This window comes from Eleutherodactylus coqui, chromosome 2 (genome assembly GCF_035609145.1).
Source record: "Eleutherodactylus coqui strain aEleCoq1 chromosome 2, aEleCoq1.hap1, whole genome shotgun sequence".
Lineage (NCBI taxonomy): Eukaryota > Metazoa > Chordata > Amphibia > Anura > Eleutherodactylidae > Eleutherodactylus > Eleutherodactylus coqui.
The window spans coordinates 211,690,020-211,710,720 of NC_089838.1; the positions used below are offsets into that span (position 1 = coordinate 211,690,020).

The following is a 20,701-nucleotide window of genomic DNA, read 5'->3' on the forward strand; positions in this document are numbered from 1 at the left end:
GCTGCCTATCACACCCAACAGGAACTAAAGTGCTCATTAATCACAGGCAAATGACAGATTCCACCCCCAGTGTTTCACCAAATCCTGCTTGCTTCATATAGAATCTCCCCTCCCCCAAGCACAAATAGCTTCCTCAATAAATGATAGTGACAAGTCCTTCAAGGCTTATCAGATTTCAAGATCTGTTAAGGAGGGAGGGAAGGAGTAGTAGCAGAATGGGCACCTAAACTAATTTAGAGGTCAATAAACATGTAAGAAAAGGATGAGTCCACTTTCTGAAAACCACGGTACACAGAATCAATCACATAGGATCAATCACATTACCAAACGTGATATATATACCAAATCTCTATATATCCATCTATCTAGATACAATCACTGTGGGACTCTGCCAATGTACACATTCATAGCTCCATATTAGAGATTCAGAGAGCTACTGCTGGTGATAACGCCATATGTGCCATTGGTATACTCCCACTAGTTCATCAGCACATTACGGCATTCACGTGGAACCAACATCGACAAGAGTACACAAATCAGTCATATTACATCGAGGTTTTTTTTTTAATCTTTGTTTTTTGTATCCATTCTCCCGTTTTGTAAGCGCTGCAGAATATGTTGGCACTACATAAAGATTTGAATAGTGCATGGTGCCCATTTTACAGTGCCCATCATTGATGTCAGGAAGTGCTGTGAACTAGTCAATGCCAACTTTGCTGAGAAGATCTTGTACAATAAAACCATGACATAAATGACTTTCTCACTATAGAGGCTGAAGTGAACATAAGAATCAGAATGGTTTCTTAAGGCTGTCAAATAAATAAGTTACCACATTTGTTGGGACTTCATGAGAATTGGCAGGGCCCTGCCCTAATGAGTCTACGGCCTATGAGGAACAGAGGATACACGCCATAGGTTTATGTTCCTCTTCTGAGAAACCAATGTATCTGTGTGGACTTCACATTCACAGCATTCCAGCCTATGTTGTGGATTTTACCTCCTCCAATAAGGGGCAGTGAAATCTGTATTTTACACGTGAATTTTGACTCTGAACACCAAAATATGCAGCGGATATTACGCTGCAGAAAACCTGCAATGTGTAACCATAGCATTATAGTAACATCTACCTTTTTCGGTCCCACCAAGAGAGGTTTTACCACTTTGTTTTTTATAAGCTCCAATACTTCTGTATTACAATGTATTATTGCTTGCACAAAAGATGAAAGACGCCGTTTGACTGCGCAAAAGGGATTTTCGTTGGAAAGCCATGGGGGACTTTGTCAGGCCCTATGTTGTCAAACAAAACTTTCTGCCCCAGTGCTTAGGATGCCTCAGCGAGCAGAACAAGGAGCGCTCGCCCTTTGTTTCTTCACTATAGGTGCCACAATTGGTACTGGTTTTCTGCTGCTCAATGTATACAATTTATACAGCAGTAAAGCTTTATTTACATAAAACTAGAACACCTCCTCAATGGCTCTGCTCACACTGAAGGGGTATAACCAAAAGAAAATGCATTTTTAATCTTGTGGATAACAGATAAAAATCTCTTTGCTGGGGGTCCGACCACTGGAACACTAAGCAATCCCACGTTCAGTACCACCCTAAATGCCCCCTGTAAATGGATCAGCAGTGTACATTTGTGACCCCTGCCCGCTTACTTCTACAAGTGATAAGAGCATGGATCTACCTTTGCTGGACAGAAGTAAATGGAGCAGTGGTAGAGCATGTGCATTTACACCACGCATTAGGGAGTGCCATACTCTGGATGGCTAGGGGTCCCAGGGGTGAGACTCCCAGCGATCAGACATTTATCCTCCACCCTGGGGGCCTGTGAATATAGCACCGAGGCAAGATAAAAGCAATTTTAAAAAAGTGGACATAGCAAGAAGTAGTGGACGTAGCTTTAGAGGAACAACGAAAATAAAGGTCCCAACTGTTTTTAGCTCACCTTTCTTTTGCATGAACACAAAGAGATCATCAAGAAATTCTTTCCGTTTTGGATCCCCGTCAAGCTCATAAAGCTGCAAGATAGAAAACATTTTTATAAATTGCGGATTTTGACTCGGATACCGCTGTGAATCCACAGCAGATTCCAGTTTGGACAAGCTCGTCCCACTTTTAGGCCGGCTTCACACGAGCGTGACGGGCTCCGCCGCGGAATATTCCGCGGTGAAGCCCGTCACGGCGCCCCCCCCAGAGACCCCATACTTACCAGCAGAAGATAGCGTGAAGACGCTTCCCCGCCCACCGCCGCCGCATGTGACACGCCCACCGCGTCACATGACACGGCCGGCCGTGCCACGTGACACGCCGGCGGCGGTAGGCGGGAAAGCGTTTTCACGCCATCTTCCGCTGTGTTACAGCGGGAGATAGCGTGAACGGACGGCTTCCATTGACTGCAATGGAAGCAGTCAGCGCGTACACCCGCGGCAAATAGAGCATGCCGCGGGTGAGGACGGGAAATTTCATGGTGTGGAATTCCGCATCGTGAGCACTGAGCTATTAGGTTCAATAGAACCTAATAGCAGCGGGCAACGCGGCGGATTTTCGCCGCGAATTACGCGGCTTAAATCCGTTCGTGGGAAGGAGGCCTTATACTGAGCATTGCGAGCAACAAGAGTGCAAAGCACACCATCACCCAGAAACCACTAACCGAGTCGCCGGCACTGGTCAGGTGATGAAGTGGCATCACCTGACTAGTGGCGTTTAGCAGTTGCCGGGTGATCGTGTCCGCTGCACTTTTGGTGCAGATTTTCATGTGGAATCGCTACAGATTTTGCGCTATATGTGAATGTCCCCTTATGTAGTAAGAGAAGATGCTGTAATATCACCAGATAGACATAAGCTAGACTAATGGTTCTCAACCTTTTTCAGCCCAGCGCCCCCTTTAGGTATTGAAATGGTGGCCAGCACCCCCATGCCTTACTAGTTAAAACCCAGCCAAAGTCTACCTTGTTTACAAAGTTAAAAGTACAAATTAAAATACTGTATCCTTTTTTTCGAAGGTTTGATAGCATTTAACAAGATTAGCATTAATTGTGAAAACAGGTCTCTAAAAATAACCAAAGGAGTATTTTAGTCAGCTTATTTTAGCTGCTAAAATGTAGGTGCGAAATATTTAACAGGTTAATTGTGGATATAATAATAAGTTCGTTTCGGGGGGGAAGGAAGAAATAATACCATCTTTAATTAGCATTCGATAGAAATGTACAAAGAATAAAGAAAATGCAAGATACACCTCAATCCTTAATGGTCAAAAGACTAATTAACCCCTTAATGACATGGCCTATTTTGGCGTTGAGGACCAAGCGATTTTTGGTATTTTTCCATAACGTTTTTATTTTTCAGTCGACGCGGCCTTATAAGGGCTTGTTTTTTGCGCGGCGAGCTGTAGTTTTATCGGTGCCACTTTTGGGTACATAGTCTATCGTAAAACTTATTTTTTTTATGATAACGGAGAGAAAACGCATCAATTCTGCCATAGATTTTTTTTTTTTTTACAGCGTTAATTATGCAGCATAAATGAGAATTTTTTCTGCGGGTCGGTACGGTTACAACGATACCAAAATCCCTTTTTTTTTTAGGTTTTTACACTTTTTTGCAATAAAAACCCTTTTTTTGAAAATCTTTTTTTTTCTTTATAGCTGCATTCAAAGTCCTGTAACTTTTTTATTTTTCTATGTACGGAGCTCTATGAGGGCTTATTTTTTGCAAGACGAGCTGTAGTTTTTGTTGGTTCCATTTTGGGGAATGAACGGCTTTTTTGATCCCTTTTATTGCATTTTTTGTGAGGCAAAATGCATTTTGCCTTTGTTTTTTAGCGTTTTTTGTTACGCTTTTTGCTGTATAAAATAAAAAGCGGATTCAACTTTTTGTACACGTCGTTACAGACGCGTCAATACCCAATATGTGGGGTTTTAATTTTTTTATGCTATTAGAAAAAGCATTAAAAAGGGGTTTTACATTTTTTAACATTTTTATTTTCTTTTTTTTTTTTTAACACTATTTGAGTCCCTCTGAGGGACTTGCAGCACTGTGCCTATGATCGCTGTCATAAGGCATGGCAGAGCTACTGCTCTGCCATGCCTTATCGCTTATACAGCGATCATAGGCATAGGTAATACAGGACGCCAGTGTCATCGCGAGTGCCAGCCGGAGACACAGAGGGAGTGCGGTCCCTCTGTGAATTCTTTCCCTGCCGCGATCTACTTAGATCGCGGCAGGGAAGGGGTTAACAGCGGGACGCCGGCTGTGACTGACAGTCGGCTCCCGCTGTGGGATAGCGCTGGATCATATGTGATCTCGCGCTATCCCCAGGACGTAGCGGTACGTCCTGTTGCGGGAAGTACTAGGCTCCCAGGACGTACCGGTACGTCCTGGGGCGGGAAGGGGTTAAAATGCAAGAACAATGAAATTCGACTAATAGTAATATTTGCCACACTCAATCTGTCTCATTAATGGCTGCCTTGGGTCAACTTTCGCGATATCTGGTTCTATCTTTGTCAACCGCAGTCTCAAGTCGCCCCTTACACATCTGAAGTTTGTTTCTTGCTTTTGTCAGGAGCTGCTGAACCACGCTGAAGCCCCACTCTACTAAGTACGTAGGAAAAGCTAACATGGGCAACTTAACTTCCTGCCACAGGATAGGACAGGAATTCTTCATTTTCACACAAAAGCATTCATAGCCACATTGTTGGAAAAGTGCTTGAGCTTGACTATCGCGTTTCAAGTCGATCAACTGCCCTTGTAATCTAGGATGAAATTCTCCTGCGTCTGCTGAAAATGGATGGAGTACCCACATTGGTATTTCAAGGGTACATAGATCATGAAACCTAGTTTGTATGTCTTCTTTGGCTTCTTGAGGTGTGAGCAAAAAACGTCTAAGTCTGCATCTTAAAGTTTGTCTCAAACCTGCAATTTCTTGAAGATTTGGAAACTGACAGAGCTCGTGTCAACTCAGGTTATTGGTATGAAGGTCCAGTTTGGCAATAAAGGAAGAGATTATACCTTTAGCCTTAATGAAATTCATTTTGTCTTCTTGTAGCTTTGTGTTGACCTTGTTGAGTTTGTCAAGTAAGTCTAAGAGATAGGCAACGTCAAGACGTTTTCATCAGAAAGGCTTGGGTCAATTGGCCGAAGAAACTCGACTGTGTCAAAACGTTCGTAGAAGTATTGTGAGCACTTTCCTCTCGACAGCTAACTCACTTCGGTGTGTAGGAGTAGATGTTCAAATTCTTCGTCATGGTTGTGACAGAGCTCGCAGAAAAGACGTTTGTTCAAAGAGTGCACTTTTATCTTGTTAACAGCATTAATTACATAGTACAGAGAATCATGCAATCCCTCACATAAATGTTTAGCAACAAGGTGCTGCCGATGGATCACACAGTGGACTGTAATTATGCCAGGTATAGCAGATTTTAAATGGGCTACAAATCCACGATAGCAACCAATTATGAATGCAGCTCCGTCCGTTGCACAAGCAAATAAATTTGTTAAAGGGGTGTTTTTTTCTTGGAAAAATTCTTCCACTCTTTTATATTATAGTGGAGCCTTTCGTATCAGTGGTTAAATTTCTGGTAAACAACAGTTCCTCCGCTACCTCTTCATTCCGATTAATGAAACAAATGTAAGCTAGCAGCAATGCTTCATTGTCTCTAACCGTTGTATTACAAATTCTGTGTTCTTTAACACGTCCAAGAGAGTTTCTTCCACATCAGCAGCCATCTCGTTTATTCTTCTTGAAACGGTGTCATTACTCAAAGGAATCAATTTCACGATGGCACACGCGTCAGGCCCCAGCATAGTACTGGCAGTCTCTTTAACGGCGGGTACCACAAGTGTTTCTCCAATAGTATGTGGTTTGCCACATTGCGCTATTAGTAAAGAGACTTCATAGGGAACAAGAAGGCCTTTGTCAGCATTGAGAGCAGATTTTCTAAATAGTTGGTCTACCATGCTGCGGTTCTCTAATTTTTCCAAGGTTTAAAAGTCAAAGTTTAATAGGCTTACCCACTTTGTCTGAATGCATTTTTGCAAGGTGATCACTCAGTCTTGAAGTTTTCATAGCTCATACATTATATGTTGACAGTTGTGTGTAGCCTGCGTGCCCTTTATCATATAATGTATAACTTTTATAACTCCATGAATCCACTACAGATTAAATCACACTTCATAACACTGGATAACCTACAGCACAACCTAACCCTCTGTATTCCATAATACTGCCGATTGGCTGGAACAGCTTTAAACTTTCACTTCTGTGGGTTTCTGGGAGTTGTAGTCTTAGTGGACTCTAAGTGTCTTTTCAGACCACTGATATAAACTACAGCTCCCAGAGACGCACACAATTGAATGTTCCAGCCAATCAGCGGCATTATAGAACACAGCAGGTTAGGTTGTTCTTTAGGTTATCCAGTGTGATTGATCTGTAGTGGATTCATGGAGTTATAAAAGTCATACATTATATGATAGAGGTGCACAGGCTGTACACAACTCCCATTACATGTAAATGATTCATATGGAAATAACTGCCTTGGTTTCTGTCAGTTTCGGATTTCAATGATGGTTTTCGGACGGATTATTGACGTAAACCGATGTATCACTACTAATTTTTTTTAGATAAATGTATTTACTAAATGGAAAAAAAATAAATTCCACAAAGCAAACACATGTCCCAACACCCCCTGCCACCCCTTTTCAGTCCACTGCCCCCGAGAGGTAAAAACGCTTCCCAAAGAGCAATAACGCCCATGTTGAGAACCACTAAGTTAGATAATATCTAGAGATGAGTGAGTGTACTCGGAAAAGCACTACTCGCTCGAGTAATTTGCTTTATCCGAGTATCGCTGTGCTCGTCCCTGAAGATTCGGGTGCCGGCACGGAGCGGGGAGCTGCAGGGGAGAGCGGGGAGGAACGGAGGTAAGATCTTTCTCTCCGTCTCTCCCGCCCGCTCTCCCCTGCTCCCCGCTGCGACTCACCTGTGAGCCGCAGCGGCACCCGAATCTTTAGACCCGAGCACAGCGATACTCGGATAAAGCAAATTACTCGAGCGAGTAGTGCTTTTCCAAGTACGCTCGCTCATCTCTAATAATATCCAATTAATTCTAGAGTTATTTTCCCATTATCAACTCTATAGTAGATAGAAAAGTGGAGCAAAACGGAGGACAGCAACATGCAGCTAATAAGTGAGATGCTTCAATACTAGGACAGAAAAGCAAAACTACCTTGGCAAAGTCCCGAGATGCTTCTCTGCTATGTCCATCCCCATGTTCAGACCAGGAGGTGTTTTCCTAAGGAGGATGGGAAAAATGTTTTAACATATTAATCTGAAGGGCAATGCAGTGATATCCAAGATCACACATAAAAGATGATTTGCATAAGATCAGTGCTCTCTATTCTTAGCAAATTACCAACCAAACTACACCAACGTTTTTGTATGACTTTTTTTTACGAAAAGGTACATTTTTTTAGAGACATTTCTAAGGCATGTGCAAGTCTGCATACAATTGAAATTGCAGAAGAAAAAAAAGTAAGAATTTTTCATGGTTAGGGCAGACTCACACGAGCGCAATTTAATTGGGTATTACGCACACGTAACACGTGATGAATGGATCCAATCAAAGTACATTGGTTTTCATTGATCCATTCACATTTGTGTATAATGTGTGTGCAAAAAATAACGCATGTTCTATTTTACCACATCTTACGCGCAATAAAACCCATTGCTCTCTATGGGTGTGTAATTAAAGGTGCTTATCAGCACTGTCGCTAAGTGACCAAGTGGGGAAGAAAAGAGGAAACCAGGAAGACCGTGCATGGCAGCGTGCGTGAGATACGCTGTAATGCGCGGTCCAAAAACACCGACTCCCAGCGATAAGATGCAGCGTTTTACACTTACGCTCGTAGGAGCCCGGCCTTTGCATATTTATCAGTATAACTATATAAAACATTTAGCAGCACTTCTGGAATTTTTTTCTCTTTTTTTGTAATTTAGAGTTAATAAGACAAAAGTTTTCACAAAAATAGTTACAGCATTAACAACCACCTCGACGAGGAAACAGTAATTATGCATAAAAGTCATTATTAGGGCACAGTCCTATAGAAAACAGTTAAGAGTTGGTCAATTAAAAGAGTTGCCGCCAGACTTGGGATCAGCTTTAAATTGCAGCTACTAATCCTCTTTAGCTGCAGCGCCGGTCAATGGCTGCTGTGTCTACTAAACATTGTGTTCGGCATTCACTGGTCATTTCCCCTCAGGCATTAACAAACAATTTTATTAGCCCAGTAAAAAGAGTTGGGGGTTGGGAAATCGGGACTACATTTCAGTGCTTGTCTACTGCCTGAAGGAAGTGGGGAAATAAAGCCACATTCCCTGTATAGTAGGAACAAAAGCCGCACCCTGCCGGCATCTTATGTTACATCGCTCAACGGCTTCTCTGGCTGGGATGATCCTTGGAATAACACTTATTTACTTGTACTACAGGTATGCATTGAATCCAAGACAATCACCCACGGGGGTTTTCAGTCACTGTGTCACCAATGTGTTACTGAGGCTGAAGATTTGTGGCTCATGCAGACGGCTGAAACCTGTACAGATGACCCACATGAAAATTAACCCGCTGTGCAAAAAGTCAGAGCATGTTTCAATTAAGGGAAAGTCTGCTGCATCAGATTCAGGTCTTGTTTTGTGCAAAGCCATAATAAGACGTCTACTGAGACGCGAGGGGTCGCTACGATACCTGCATATGCCTCAGATTTCATAAAGAGGCATTTAAAGCCTGTGTCATATTTCATGGGACTCCATATGTACAGCGGTACTTCTCTCTGTACATACAGCTCCAAACAAGGCCAATCCACAGCACAGATCTTTGGGACTGCGGCTGTTGATGGTAGGGGGTAGTATGCGCCTTCTTCTACTCATCCATGGATGTGGAACAAGTACATATGGCAATGTGTGAATCCCACACCCCTAGGTGACCAATGTACACCAACCCTGCCCCCCTGCCGTAATTACTTGACAACCCAGTTTTAAACCATAAAAGTATTGGTTACTCTTCCTCACCCAGATTAAAGGTTTAGAAGAAAAAATGAGAATATAGGTTTATGGGCTGTAAATTAGAGGAGACCCTAATCTGCAGGGTCTGGAAGCTATACATCCTAACCTCACCCCACCCATGCTGATTTCTTAGCCCAATCTTTACCTTAATTACCCTGCAATCCCTCTCGTCAGCGGTCCTCCTTTATGGAGCAAAATCATGGAGTCAGCTTATGGGATTAGGTATACAATAAGTGTCCCAGGGTGGACATTGGGTTAACAATAATCAACACCAAAACTCCAAGGGCAAGAAACACCCGGAGGAATACCCTCATTGCAACCTAACTCTTATTGAAATAAAGTAAGAAGAGGCATAAGAATGAAAAACACAACCCCCTGCTGAGCAAAGCTGGGAGCGCTGAGCCACCTATATATCATCCAGTGCTGCTGCAATATGCGGTATACACCTCTCCTAAACAGCTGGTAGCTATATAGGTTATAAGGCAGATCACTGCTGCAGACTACTGACTGTCAAAAATATCGTCAGGTCTGCGTGTTTAAGCTAAAAACTATAGACCACCCCCCCACGCACGTTTCACCAATGTAGTGGTCTCTTCTGGGGTTTCTAGAGGAGCACCCACCTAAATGACAGCTGTTATATAACATGAGGGAGGGATTCTCCAGTTTGACTAACCAGTGAGAGACACTGCATGCTGGGCGGCCAATGGAGAAAAAAAAACAACCAGGTCCTTAAAGGGGTTCTGCAATTAGAATAAAAACAAAAAAATTGTTTACTTACCTACTCCTTGCCTCCTCCTGGCACCTCCAGTCCCCGGGTCACTGCAAGCCGGCTGATTTATTGTGATGTAGTGTCCATTCGCTACATCTTACTTCCTGCAGGTCAGTGTGCGCCATGTTACTAGTGAAGCAGCGTCAACCCCTTAGTGACCGGGCTTTTTTGCTTTTTTCCATTTTTGTTTTTTCCTACTCCCTTTTAAAAAATCGTAGCTCCTTTATTTATCCATCGACGTCGCTGTATGAGGGCTTGTTTTTTGCGGGACGAGTTGTATTTTTCAATGGCACTATTTATTGTACCATATAATGTACTGAAAAACTTTAAAAATCCTTAGCGGAGAGAAATGGAAACAAAAATGACATTCCACCATCTTTCGGTGTGTCCTGTTTCTATGGCCCACAAACCAACAAAAACGACCTGATATTTTTATTCTATGGGTCAGTATGATTACTACGATACCAAACTTATATAGTTTCTTTTTTGCTGTAGTACTTGTATTTTTTTTTAAGATATTACATTTTTTTCAATTATTTTCTGCGGTCATTTTGTGCGCGCGATAACTTTATTTTTCCGTCGACGTAGTTGAGCAAGGGCTCATTTTTTGCGGGATGTCCTGTAGTTTCCGATAGTATCAATTTGGAATACATACGACTTTTTGATCGCTTTTTATTGCGTTTTTTCTGGGAGACAGGGTAACTAAAAAAATGCATTTCTGGCGTTCTTTATTTTTTTTTTTTCGGACGACGTTCACCGTGCAGAAAAAATAATGCGCTACTTTGATAGATCGGACTTTTACGGACGCGGCGATATCAAATACATATTTTTATTTTAGGATTTAGATTTTTTAATAATAGATATGGCAAACTTTAAACTTTTATAACTTTTTTTTTTTACAATTTAAAAAACTATTGATCTTTTTTTTTACTTTACTTTGAAGCCCCCCTGGGGGACTTTAACATGCAATGCTTTGATCGCTCCTGCAGTATGACGTAATGCTATAGCATTACGTCATACTGCTTTTTTACAGGCAGTCTTTCAAGCCACCCTGTGTGGATGGCTTGATAGGCAGTCTGCTAAGGCAGCCCTGGGGCCATTCATTAGGCCCCCGGCTGCCATGACACCTGCACGGATCCCCCGATCTCCCCGCGGGGGGGGGGGGGGGGGGCGTGCGGGACCCCCAAACAGCGTTCGGGGGATTTAAATGCCGCTATCAGAATTGACAGCGGCATTTAAAGGGTTAATAGCCGCGATCGGCCGAGCGCGGCTATTGCCCGCGGGTGTCAGCTGTAATAAACAGCTGACGCCCGCGCTGTATGGAGGGAGATAGCAGCGCTACCTCCCTCCATACACGTCCTGCAGCTGCAGGACGTAAAAACACACTGGCCCGGTCGTTAAGGGGTTAACTACCCAGCAGGGGATGCCAAATCCACAGCAACCTGCTTTAGCGCACAGGCACGGAATATTTCGATAAGTGCGCGTGCGCAGTGTCTCACCGCGAGTGTTCATACGCTAGACATGGGTAGAAGTAGCACTGCGAGGGCAGACGTAGCTCTCCAGTGCCGCTGCTGCTGGGAAGTGACCCTGGCAGCAAAAAGGAGGAAGAGCCGAAGATGTAAACCAGAACATGAAGCTGAGAAACGGAGCATAGGAGAGTATTACTTGTGAAAAAACCCTTTCGTATGTGACGTTTACAGCAGCTTATGTCGGCAGAGCGGAGGAATAGAAAAAGAAAAATACAGATTGTATTGACAAAACCCTTTTAAGCCAATTGTACAGAGCGCCTCCCTCATACACGGCCAATCCCAATGTGTGATGATGTCAGCAGTATAAACCCTCCAACATGGTTAAAAATGATGTCAGTATGTACCAATGGCACTGGCCTTAAAATAGCAGTTTCTGGGGTATTCCATAGTATACTAATCTTACAATCTTAACTGTTACTCATGCTGAACAATTTATTGTAGCTTAGGCTCATTGGGCAATTCTGAGGTTTCCAACAGACACCTAGACGGGTCCCCATAATTAGGACAATATTATATATCATTTGGAATGCCTTCTAGTCCAAGTGTACATTACTAGTTCATGGACTATGTGTCTATTTATATTGAGCCACTCCTAAGGCATACTAGTATGCACTATGCTCTCCTGTCACATGACCGCAGTACCCTACACTGGCCACACGAAAAGCTGTTAAACGATTATGGGGGTGCTAGATTACAAACCAAAAGCCTCATCACAAAAGTTCTACAATTCATAGCACTGACTGAATAACATTTCCAAAAGCTGGTTGTAATAGCTTTTGGGATTACACTTCATTAGATGAAAAGGGTTAACAAAAGAACTTCTACAGGGAGGCTGTGTGTTTAGCTCCTTGAAGGGTATGATACAACGGGCTGTGAATGCCATAACACATGGCATCCCACCCAATATGCTTTACTAATGTACAACTCTGAAAGGATACTATAGGCAGGTAAAGGGTGAGGTTGTGGATGGAGTATATCTCCCTCCCAGGCTCTTAGTCTGGACAGGGTGGAGATCCAGTCCACAGCTTCACCCTGGCTCTCTTAAGGGCAACGGCACAGCACCTGTTGAATGTCCTGGGTGAAGTCTGCAGTTGCAATGCAGACACCAACCCCAGCCATGGAGGAGCTGTTGGCGCGGATGGACCGGCTGACGGATGTCCTAAAGCATCCGGCCTTAAAGGAGATGTCCCGAGGCAGCAAGTGGGTCTATACACTTCTGTATGGCCATAATAATGCACTTTGTAATGTACATTGTGCATTAATTATGAGCCATACAGAAGTTATAAAAAGTTTTATACTTACCTGCTCCGTTGCTAGCGTCCTCGTTCCCATGGAGCCGACTAATTTTTGGCCTCCGATGGCCAAATTAGCCGCGCTTGCGCAGTCCGGGTCTTCAGCTTTCTTCTATGGAGCAGCTCGTGCCAGAGAGCGGCTCCGTGTAGCTCCGCCCCGTCACGTGCCGATTCCAGCCAATCAGGAGGCTGGAATCGGCAGTGGACCGCACAGAAGAGCTGCGGTCCACGAAGGTAGAAGATCCCGGCGGCCATCTTCAGCGGTAAGTATTGAAGTCACCGGACCGCCGGGATTCAGGTAAGCGCTGTGCGGGTGGTTTTTTTAACCCCTGCATCGGGGTTGTCTCGCGCCGAACGGGGGGGGGGGTTAAAAAAAAAAAAACCCGTTTCGGCGCGGGACATCTCCTTTAAGGAGGGAGCTCCGTCAACTGCTAGGCCCAGAGAGGCGATGCAGAAATTGCTGCAGAAGATGACTCCTAATGATGATGTTGAGGCCTGTGTTCGAGAGAATCGCCGAACGAGAAAAACCCCCAAGGCTGAGTGGGTCGAGGTTCTAGCACCATACCTCACGGTGGAACCACAGAAGGCATACCATGACCTCAGTAGTCACGAGGTACACGACTATGCCAGGTTAAAAGCAGAGATCCTGGCTCGTCTAGGTGTTACAGCGGCGGTCCGGGCTCTGAGTGCGCACAATTGGAGCTACAGGTCCGACCACTCAGCCAGGTCACTGATGTTTGACCTGTATCATCTCGTAAAAGAATTGGTGGGTGTGAACATGTCCGGCTCCATCCAGATAGTCGATAAGGTCATGGTGGATTGTTATACCCATGCCCTGACGGCAGATCTGCAACGCTGGGTCGGCCATGGAGGACCCAAGGATGCTAACCAGCCGGTAGACCTCATTGACTGCTACACTGCGACTGAGAACTACCTCCGGGACGTCCATTCTGTCCAGACCCCTGCTACCAGTTTCAGACCTGCACGGGGTAAGAGACCACTAGATGCCGGGGGAAAGCTGTGGCATGGCGGGAAGGAGGTCGGGCCACCAGTAAGGGCACCGTTGGAGTCAAAAGGCTCTGATAGCCCCAACCAGTTTGCTAAGCCAAAGAGCTGGGTCATGTGTTGGCTCACTGCCCTATGACCAATGAGCCTATGGAATGTGACGGCGATTGGCAACAGTCCTTGTTCGCCAAAACTGTGTCGCATAAGTGTAAACCACCATTCTGTGGAGGCTCTACTGGACTCGGGTAGCCTGGTCACCTTAGTGCATGCTAGCCTGATAGGAGAAGGCTTCATACCAGGTAAGCACATAAGTGTTGTATGTATACACGAAGATAGACCATGCTGCGGGTGTTTTCCCGCACATGCGATCTGTGCATCAGGGAAAAATAACATCTGCAGGTATTTAATTATCTGCGTGTCCAATGCATCTCTATGGGCGCGGATCACGCGTGCAGATTTTAAAGTTGTAATTTTCTCGAGGACATGAGGTTTAAGTCTACAAGCAGATCTGCAGCAAAATAGGCACGGATTCCTGCCACGATGTTAGAGGTGGAATCTGCGTTGAAAAATCCATGTTTGATTCAGCCGTGCGATGCCCTAAGGGTATGGTCACATGTGTTATATTGTGCAAAATGTCAGGATCCTTTCCTTTTTGTCAAAATTCCAGGAACGATAAAGAAACAGAGTTCCATAGTCTGGATTGCTGGAATAAATGGAGATTGAGTAACAAGTACAATAAGGGCCCGGTGGATCCACTGGACAAACCAGCTGACATATCATAGGGTTGAAATGTCCATCTGGTTGTTGGGCTGATTCCACCAGACTAGTTTTACCATCTGGGGCAGAGGGGACCAATACTGCATTAGGCCAAGTTCCCACGGGCGGATTTCCACCGCGTATCACGCGGCGTTGCCCTGCAGCTATTAGGTTCTATTGAACCTAATAACACAATGCTCACGGTGCGGAATTCCGTGAAATCACCAGCGGCATGTTCTATTTGCCGCGGACGTCCGTCATGCTATCTTCCGCTGTAGCACAGCGGTAGATAGCGTGAAAACGCTTCCCCGCCCACCGACACCCGCGTCATATGTTGTGGCCGGCGAGTCATGTGACGCTGCCGATGCGTCATGCGTGCCGGCATGGGATGTGGGACATCGGGCAGCAGATCTGCAGGCGAGTATGGTTTTTGTTGACGTGATTGTCGCGAGTCAATAGGACTGTGTAATGTTAAAAACGCATCACATTACACAAAAATGCTTGTGCTTTGTGATGAGATAAAAAAAAGGAGTCTCCATAGAGAAACATGGAAGAAAAAAAAAAATGCAAAACTCTTGCATCGCTCGAAAGTTGCTTGATTTTATTGCCAGCGTGAAGGTGCCCTCATAGGGGCAGTCATGGCTCCCAGTAAGTAATCTCTTTTTTGTCCTACTGCAGAAAGGGCGGAGAAGGAGGCTATTGCTGCAGACTATTATCTTACTGCTAAACAGGGAAGGGGCGTTTAATAAATGAATTACATAACAAAAGGTAATGTACATGAACTGAAAAGATAACAAAAATACATGTTAAACACAAAACAAGCTAAACTACTTAAAGTAGACCTTCACTTGGAATGTCATCTATAGGGAAGGAGACAATGCAACACAGCATACCCCATATATAGAACCATTGCAGTTATGCATATTCCTCATAGGTGAAAAGTCTCAAGTAGTAAAATTTGCAACATTGAGAGGGATGGAAAAAAGGATGGAATATTCTATCCAATCACAAGCAATGAAAAAGTAAAACTACTGTGTCAAGATCTAAAGACAAGACTGGAGGAGATTTACCAAGAGGGATACTGAATGATTTCATCAGACTGGACTCAACTTTATAAGCCCCTCCAGACAATAGGAATATGATACAACCAAAACATGCAGCAATCGTATATAAGAGATCAAAGTTCAGGTTAGGGCTGAGTGTCCACGGGCGGTGCACTAATGTCACCGCGATTTTCTGTGATGAACCTCTCTTAATGAAGCATGCCGCAATTTTTCCGCTCGTGTACATTGGGCTGTGCTTTCCATAGTTATCGCCGTGGATCATGCTATGACAAATCGCCCGTGGACACCCGGTCTAACATTGAAAATTTCACAAACTCTACAGGAAGATCAAAAGAAAAACAGGAGGTGGGGTCTTATTTTTCTCCCTTCAGCATTTATTTGCTCGCAGCTTTTGTTTGTGCAGTGTGGAAGCAATCTCTCAGGTAGGGCGAATACCCATGGACGGATTTTCAATGCGGAATTCGCGGCCGGACGCCGGCTGCGGATTCCGCAGCAATGTCCATCCATAGACATGCTAAGTTGAAAGATTCTCCCATCCCTACGAGTGGGAATCAACTGTGATTTTCCGCTCGCGGGGGAGAATCACAGCATGTTCTATTCTGTGCGGGGGAGAAAAAATTGCACAGACAGCTTCCATTGCAGTCAATGGACGCACTCTGTCCTGCAATACTTATGCAGTGAGCACTGCCGAAGTATCGCAGGAATCCGTGTGACAGGCCAGCGTGTCATGCACTGCAGATGCACGCCAACCGAGACACTCGCAGCAGATCTGGACAGGTGAGTATGGGTCTCTGGGGGATGTTGGGTCTGATTCAACTGCGGGATCTCGCAGTCGGAATCGGACCCGGCCGTGGGCATGAGGCTGTATGTGGTCATTAATGGCCATGAAGTCTACCATAGCCAACACTGAATGTGAATGGAAAAAAAATAAAAATCCTATGTCATTCAAACCACCTTTTTTAGGCAGGGCATACACGGCCGTATACGAAATCATGCATGCGGTCATGCGCAGTACACATTTGTTTTGTTTATATTTCCCCTGCAGTCGCTTAGTGATGATGCGGGTAACTGCAGCCCATAAGCAATGTAATTACATATGGGCTGCAGGTATATATGCAACAATAGAGAACGGGCTGTATGTTGCAGATACCCGCAGTAAAATAGAACATGTTGCGTTCTATTTTGCATGAGCGGAATAGCGCAATTCCGACCCACCAATGTGAGTGGAATTGTGTAATCATGCATTTGGACGAATTCTGAGCGATAATCGCATCCCGTGTAAATGTCCCATAACTATCAGTGTATTGCTCATTGACTATGGAAGGTGGTGACATTAATAATGAGTCCAGTCCTTGTTAGTAGTCCCATGTTATACCGTGTATTGCACTATGAGTTTAGCCAAGCTTGCTAATGGTTTACAAGATCCAGCATAACTGCAGGCTGCGCTGTGAGGCTACGTTCGCATGGTTGAATGTGCCGCAGGGATTTGTGTGTGGTTACTGCCTGTAAAGCCATGGCGCAAGTCTGCAGCTATTCGGCTGCAAATCTGCATGCAAATTTTGGGCGCCTGCACACGAGCGGAGATTCCGCGGCGGGATTTCTCGCGGAATTTCCGCCCCTGGAAGCTGCCATAAAATTGCATTAACAAACGCAATCCTATGCAGATGGCCGCGATTTGGCCACGAGAAATCTCATGCGGCAAACAAATCGCGGCATGCCCTATTTCTATGCGGATGCACCAGCTGCCCGGAGCGCCCACGCTGCTCTCTGCAGACGCTCGGGTCCCGCTGCGAGAATTCTCACAGCCGGATCCGACCCGGCCGTCTGCAGGCGGCCTTAGGCTTTTCAATGGGCAAAACCCACGTGTGGAACTCCGACGTGTTTCCACATAGATCACGGTCAAATGATCTGTCACATCTTCACACGGAGACACTTCGGAATTTCACATGTGGATTTTGCTCATTGGCAGAGTTAAATCCTTGCACTAATCTGCGGCAGAAGAGCTGCGGATTTCTGCGATTTCACAGATGGAATCCATGCTGAAAATTTAGCAGCAGATTCTGCCATGTGAACATAGCCCAATACTGTCTTGTAAATGCAAAAAAGTAAGACAAGTATTGATAAAGGTAACTTTGTAATGTGATTATTTGTGTATACAGTAAAACCTCTACTAGCATTGACATCTAAGGCCAGTTTTTTTAGCCAAAATTTTGTCTTTAGTAACATTCGTTGCCTCTAATAACACCGGCGTGTGCCGGCTCATGTGACCTTGCTGCTGAACCCACGTTATCTCCTGTTCGGCGTCTCCTACTCCTAAAACCCAACAAATCGGCGATGGGTAATACACTAGTACAGTACAATTGCACTCTAATATAACAGCACAGAGAACACAGCGATAACGCTGAGGACAGATAATGTACTGTTGTACAGCAGATGTCACCTGCAGTCCTATGTAACAGCACAGAGAACACAGTGATAACACGGAGGACAGGATGTAGTAGATGTGACCTGCAGTCCTATGTAACCACAGATAACACACAGTAACATTCAATAACTTGTTAACGGTTTATTTATTCTTTACAGTAGTATTTTATATTCACCTATTATTGTTCTTGTATTTGGTATTAAATGTGGTTTGGTATGTTTTTTAGAATGTCTAGAACAAATTAATTGGATTTACATTGATTCCTATGGAAATAATTACCTCGAGATGCAATGGTTTCAGGTAAAGCCGATTGCTTTCGGACGGATTACTAACGTTAGTTGAGGTGTTCTACTGTATATGAAAACTTTAAAAATGTGTAAAACTTTCAGTTGACTTTTCTAAAAGGGCTGGCATGTGAGTACATGAGGAACACGACTGTCTAGAATATGACTAGTATGATGCTTTTTTTGAGCCAGTTTACCACTTAACAGGCTTCATCTTTAATCTTCAGTTTTCCCCGAGCTGGAGGGTGTAAACTAGCTGTTATGTCATCTTCTGCACATGGAGAAAGCCACTAATTTTGCTTGCTAACTCTCTAAGACCACTCTCACGTGGCCGAGAAAATTCACACAAGATTTGTTGCAAGACACACAAATCTCGCACGAATATGAACCCCATTCTTATAATGTGGATAGCAACAACAAAAAAAAACAAACAAAAAAAAAAAAAAAACACACAACGGCATGTCCTATCTTTGGGCATTCCCTTGGAATGCCTCGCCCACTGTTCTCCCTGGAGCTGGCAAACATATTGCACAACGTGCGAGGATTCCCACTGAAAACAATGGAAACACTTGCTGCGTTGGAGGATCGCTACTTCACTCAAGTGATTTAAGGAGACACAAAAATGCCTTGCATCTGTGGGGAAATCTCACATTAGCGAGATATCGGGCCGTGTGAAATTAGCCCAACACAGAAAAGGGGGCGGGGGGGAAAATCGCAATCGATTTCCGCTCGTGGAGATAAGATGGCGTTTTGCCATTGAATACTATGAGCTGCATTTGCTGCGGAGTCCAGATACCTGCCGCGGACTTCGCAATGCAAATACTCGCGTGTGCAGGAGGCCTAAAGCAGCATAACCTATTTTTTTGGTGCCGCTAAGGCAGATGAGAGGGGGCTTGCATACCTCTCCAAACCTCTCTGTGTCAGCGACAGTCTAAATCTCGCACAAGCACCATGACCTCTGGGGCCAGCACAGCTCATCTGTCCCTGTTGTGGGCAGATTCAACTGCACATGCCTCTATCCTTGAGATCATGGCAATTATGTGATATTTAGACTACGGCAGCGATGAGGAGAACGACTTCACATCACTGGCACAGAAAGGAGTGTGTTTGGGGAGGTACACAAGGCATCAGTGCCGGTCCCTCCAGCCCACCACAGATGGTCCAGCCAGCCCCACTGGACAGATCGCCCTTAAATATATTGTGGTGCGTGAAAATAAAACGCTGCATTTTACAGGTAAGCTTGCAACAAACACAATTACCAACAAACTAACTTTAAGAATGCCCATGACGACACGGTTTAAGGGGTATAGGTAGTTTACAATGGAAATATACTGAGGACAGGTTCTCTTAAAGACATACACATGGCACTTTGAGCCGTATAAAACCCAGGGTTTTTTTTAAAATCTCTTTACTTTATATAAAAAAAATGCAGACATTTCACAATGTGCCACCTATTATTTCTAAATGCCTTCTGAAACATCTACGTTTTTATAAGGCAAGTAGGAGAGACAATAGACGAGCAGGGACCACGGAATACATCACTGTGCAGGCAAACAATACAATTCCAGATCTACAACAGATCAAAGGAGGTGTGAGATGTTTATAGCAATTAGCGAAGGAGATGAGGACACGGGAGGGATTACCACCATACCACCTGGTCTATCTACTTAGAAAGGATCTCAGATGTCTGGAAATGCCCCAGCCCCCTCTCCTCAATCACCTTCCATTCTGTACCAAACACAGAGGAATGCAGAGGATTCAGTCACAGGAATATGTACAATTGTGCTACTGATAGTAACACTGTCACATTAATCTGACATTTAGATTACCTTCCTGCAGCTCTTGGAGACCACCAACAGAAGCTTAACCTAGTACTAGCAGTAGTGGAGAAAATTATTTTTTTAAAACTACATTAGAGGGGTTTTCCAGGACATTAATAAGAGGTTACACACCCTTAAAGAAAGGTTGACTACTCCTCTATCCAGACGGCTCCCCATCGGGCACTGCAGCCCCGCTGCCATTATGCCACTGCCCGCTCAGCCACTCACAGGCTTTAGCGGACATAGAAGAATTACCGCTGAAGCTAGTGAGTTGCTGAGCAGTTACGTGCACAATGAATGGCACATGACCGCCCAATGCTTCTTCCGGATTATGGGCCCCCGGCACCCAGGGCTGCAGCGCCGGAGGGACAGGAGAGTATTCCATTTTTTTTAAGGCCTTTTTTACATCCTGGAAAACCCCTTCAAAGTATATAAAATTTTTCAAAAATAAGTACTAAATCATTTGAGGGCGTAATCTGATGAATCATTTCAAAGTTCAGAGACCCTGTTAAAGGGGTTGTCCCGCGGCAGCAAGTGGGTCTATACACTTCTGTATGGCCATATTAATGCACTTTGTAATGTACATTGTGCATTAATTATGAGCCATACAGAAGTTATAAGAAGTTTTTTACTTACCTGCTCCGTTGCTAGCGTCGTTTCCATGGAGCCCGCCTAATTTTCGGCGTCTAATGGCCAAATTAG

General features: G+C 44.5%; 1 protein-coding gene across 4 annotated transcripts in view; it reads right to left on the reverse strand.

Moving 5' to 3' along the window:
• Positions 1-20,701, reverse strand: part of ARID3B (AT-rich interaction domain 3B) — a 59,095-nt gene that overhangs the window by 17,650 nt on the left and 20,744 nt on the right. For all 4 annotated transcript variants that reach the window (XM_066592420.1, XM_066592419.1, XM_066592418.1 and 1 more), the window contains exons 3-4: positions 7,224-7,289; positions 1,949-2,021 (exon numbers count right to left, since the gene is read on the reverse strand). In XM_066592420.1, the coding sequence (XP_066448517.1) occupies positions 1,949-2,021; positions 7,224-7,289 (139 nt within the window). The remainder of the gene's footprint in view (positions 1-1,948; positions 2,022-7,223; positions 7,290-20,701) is intronic.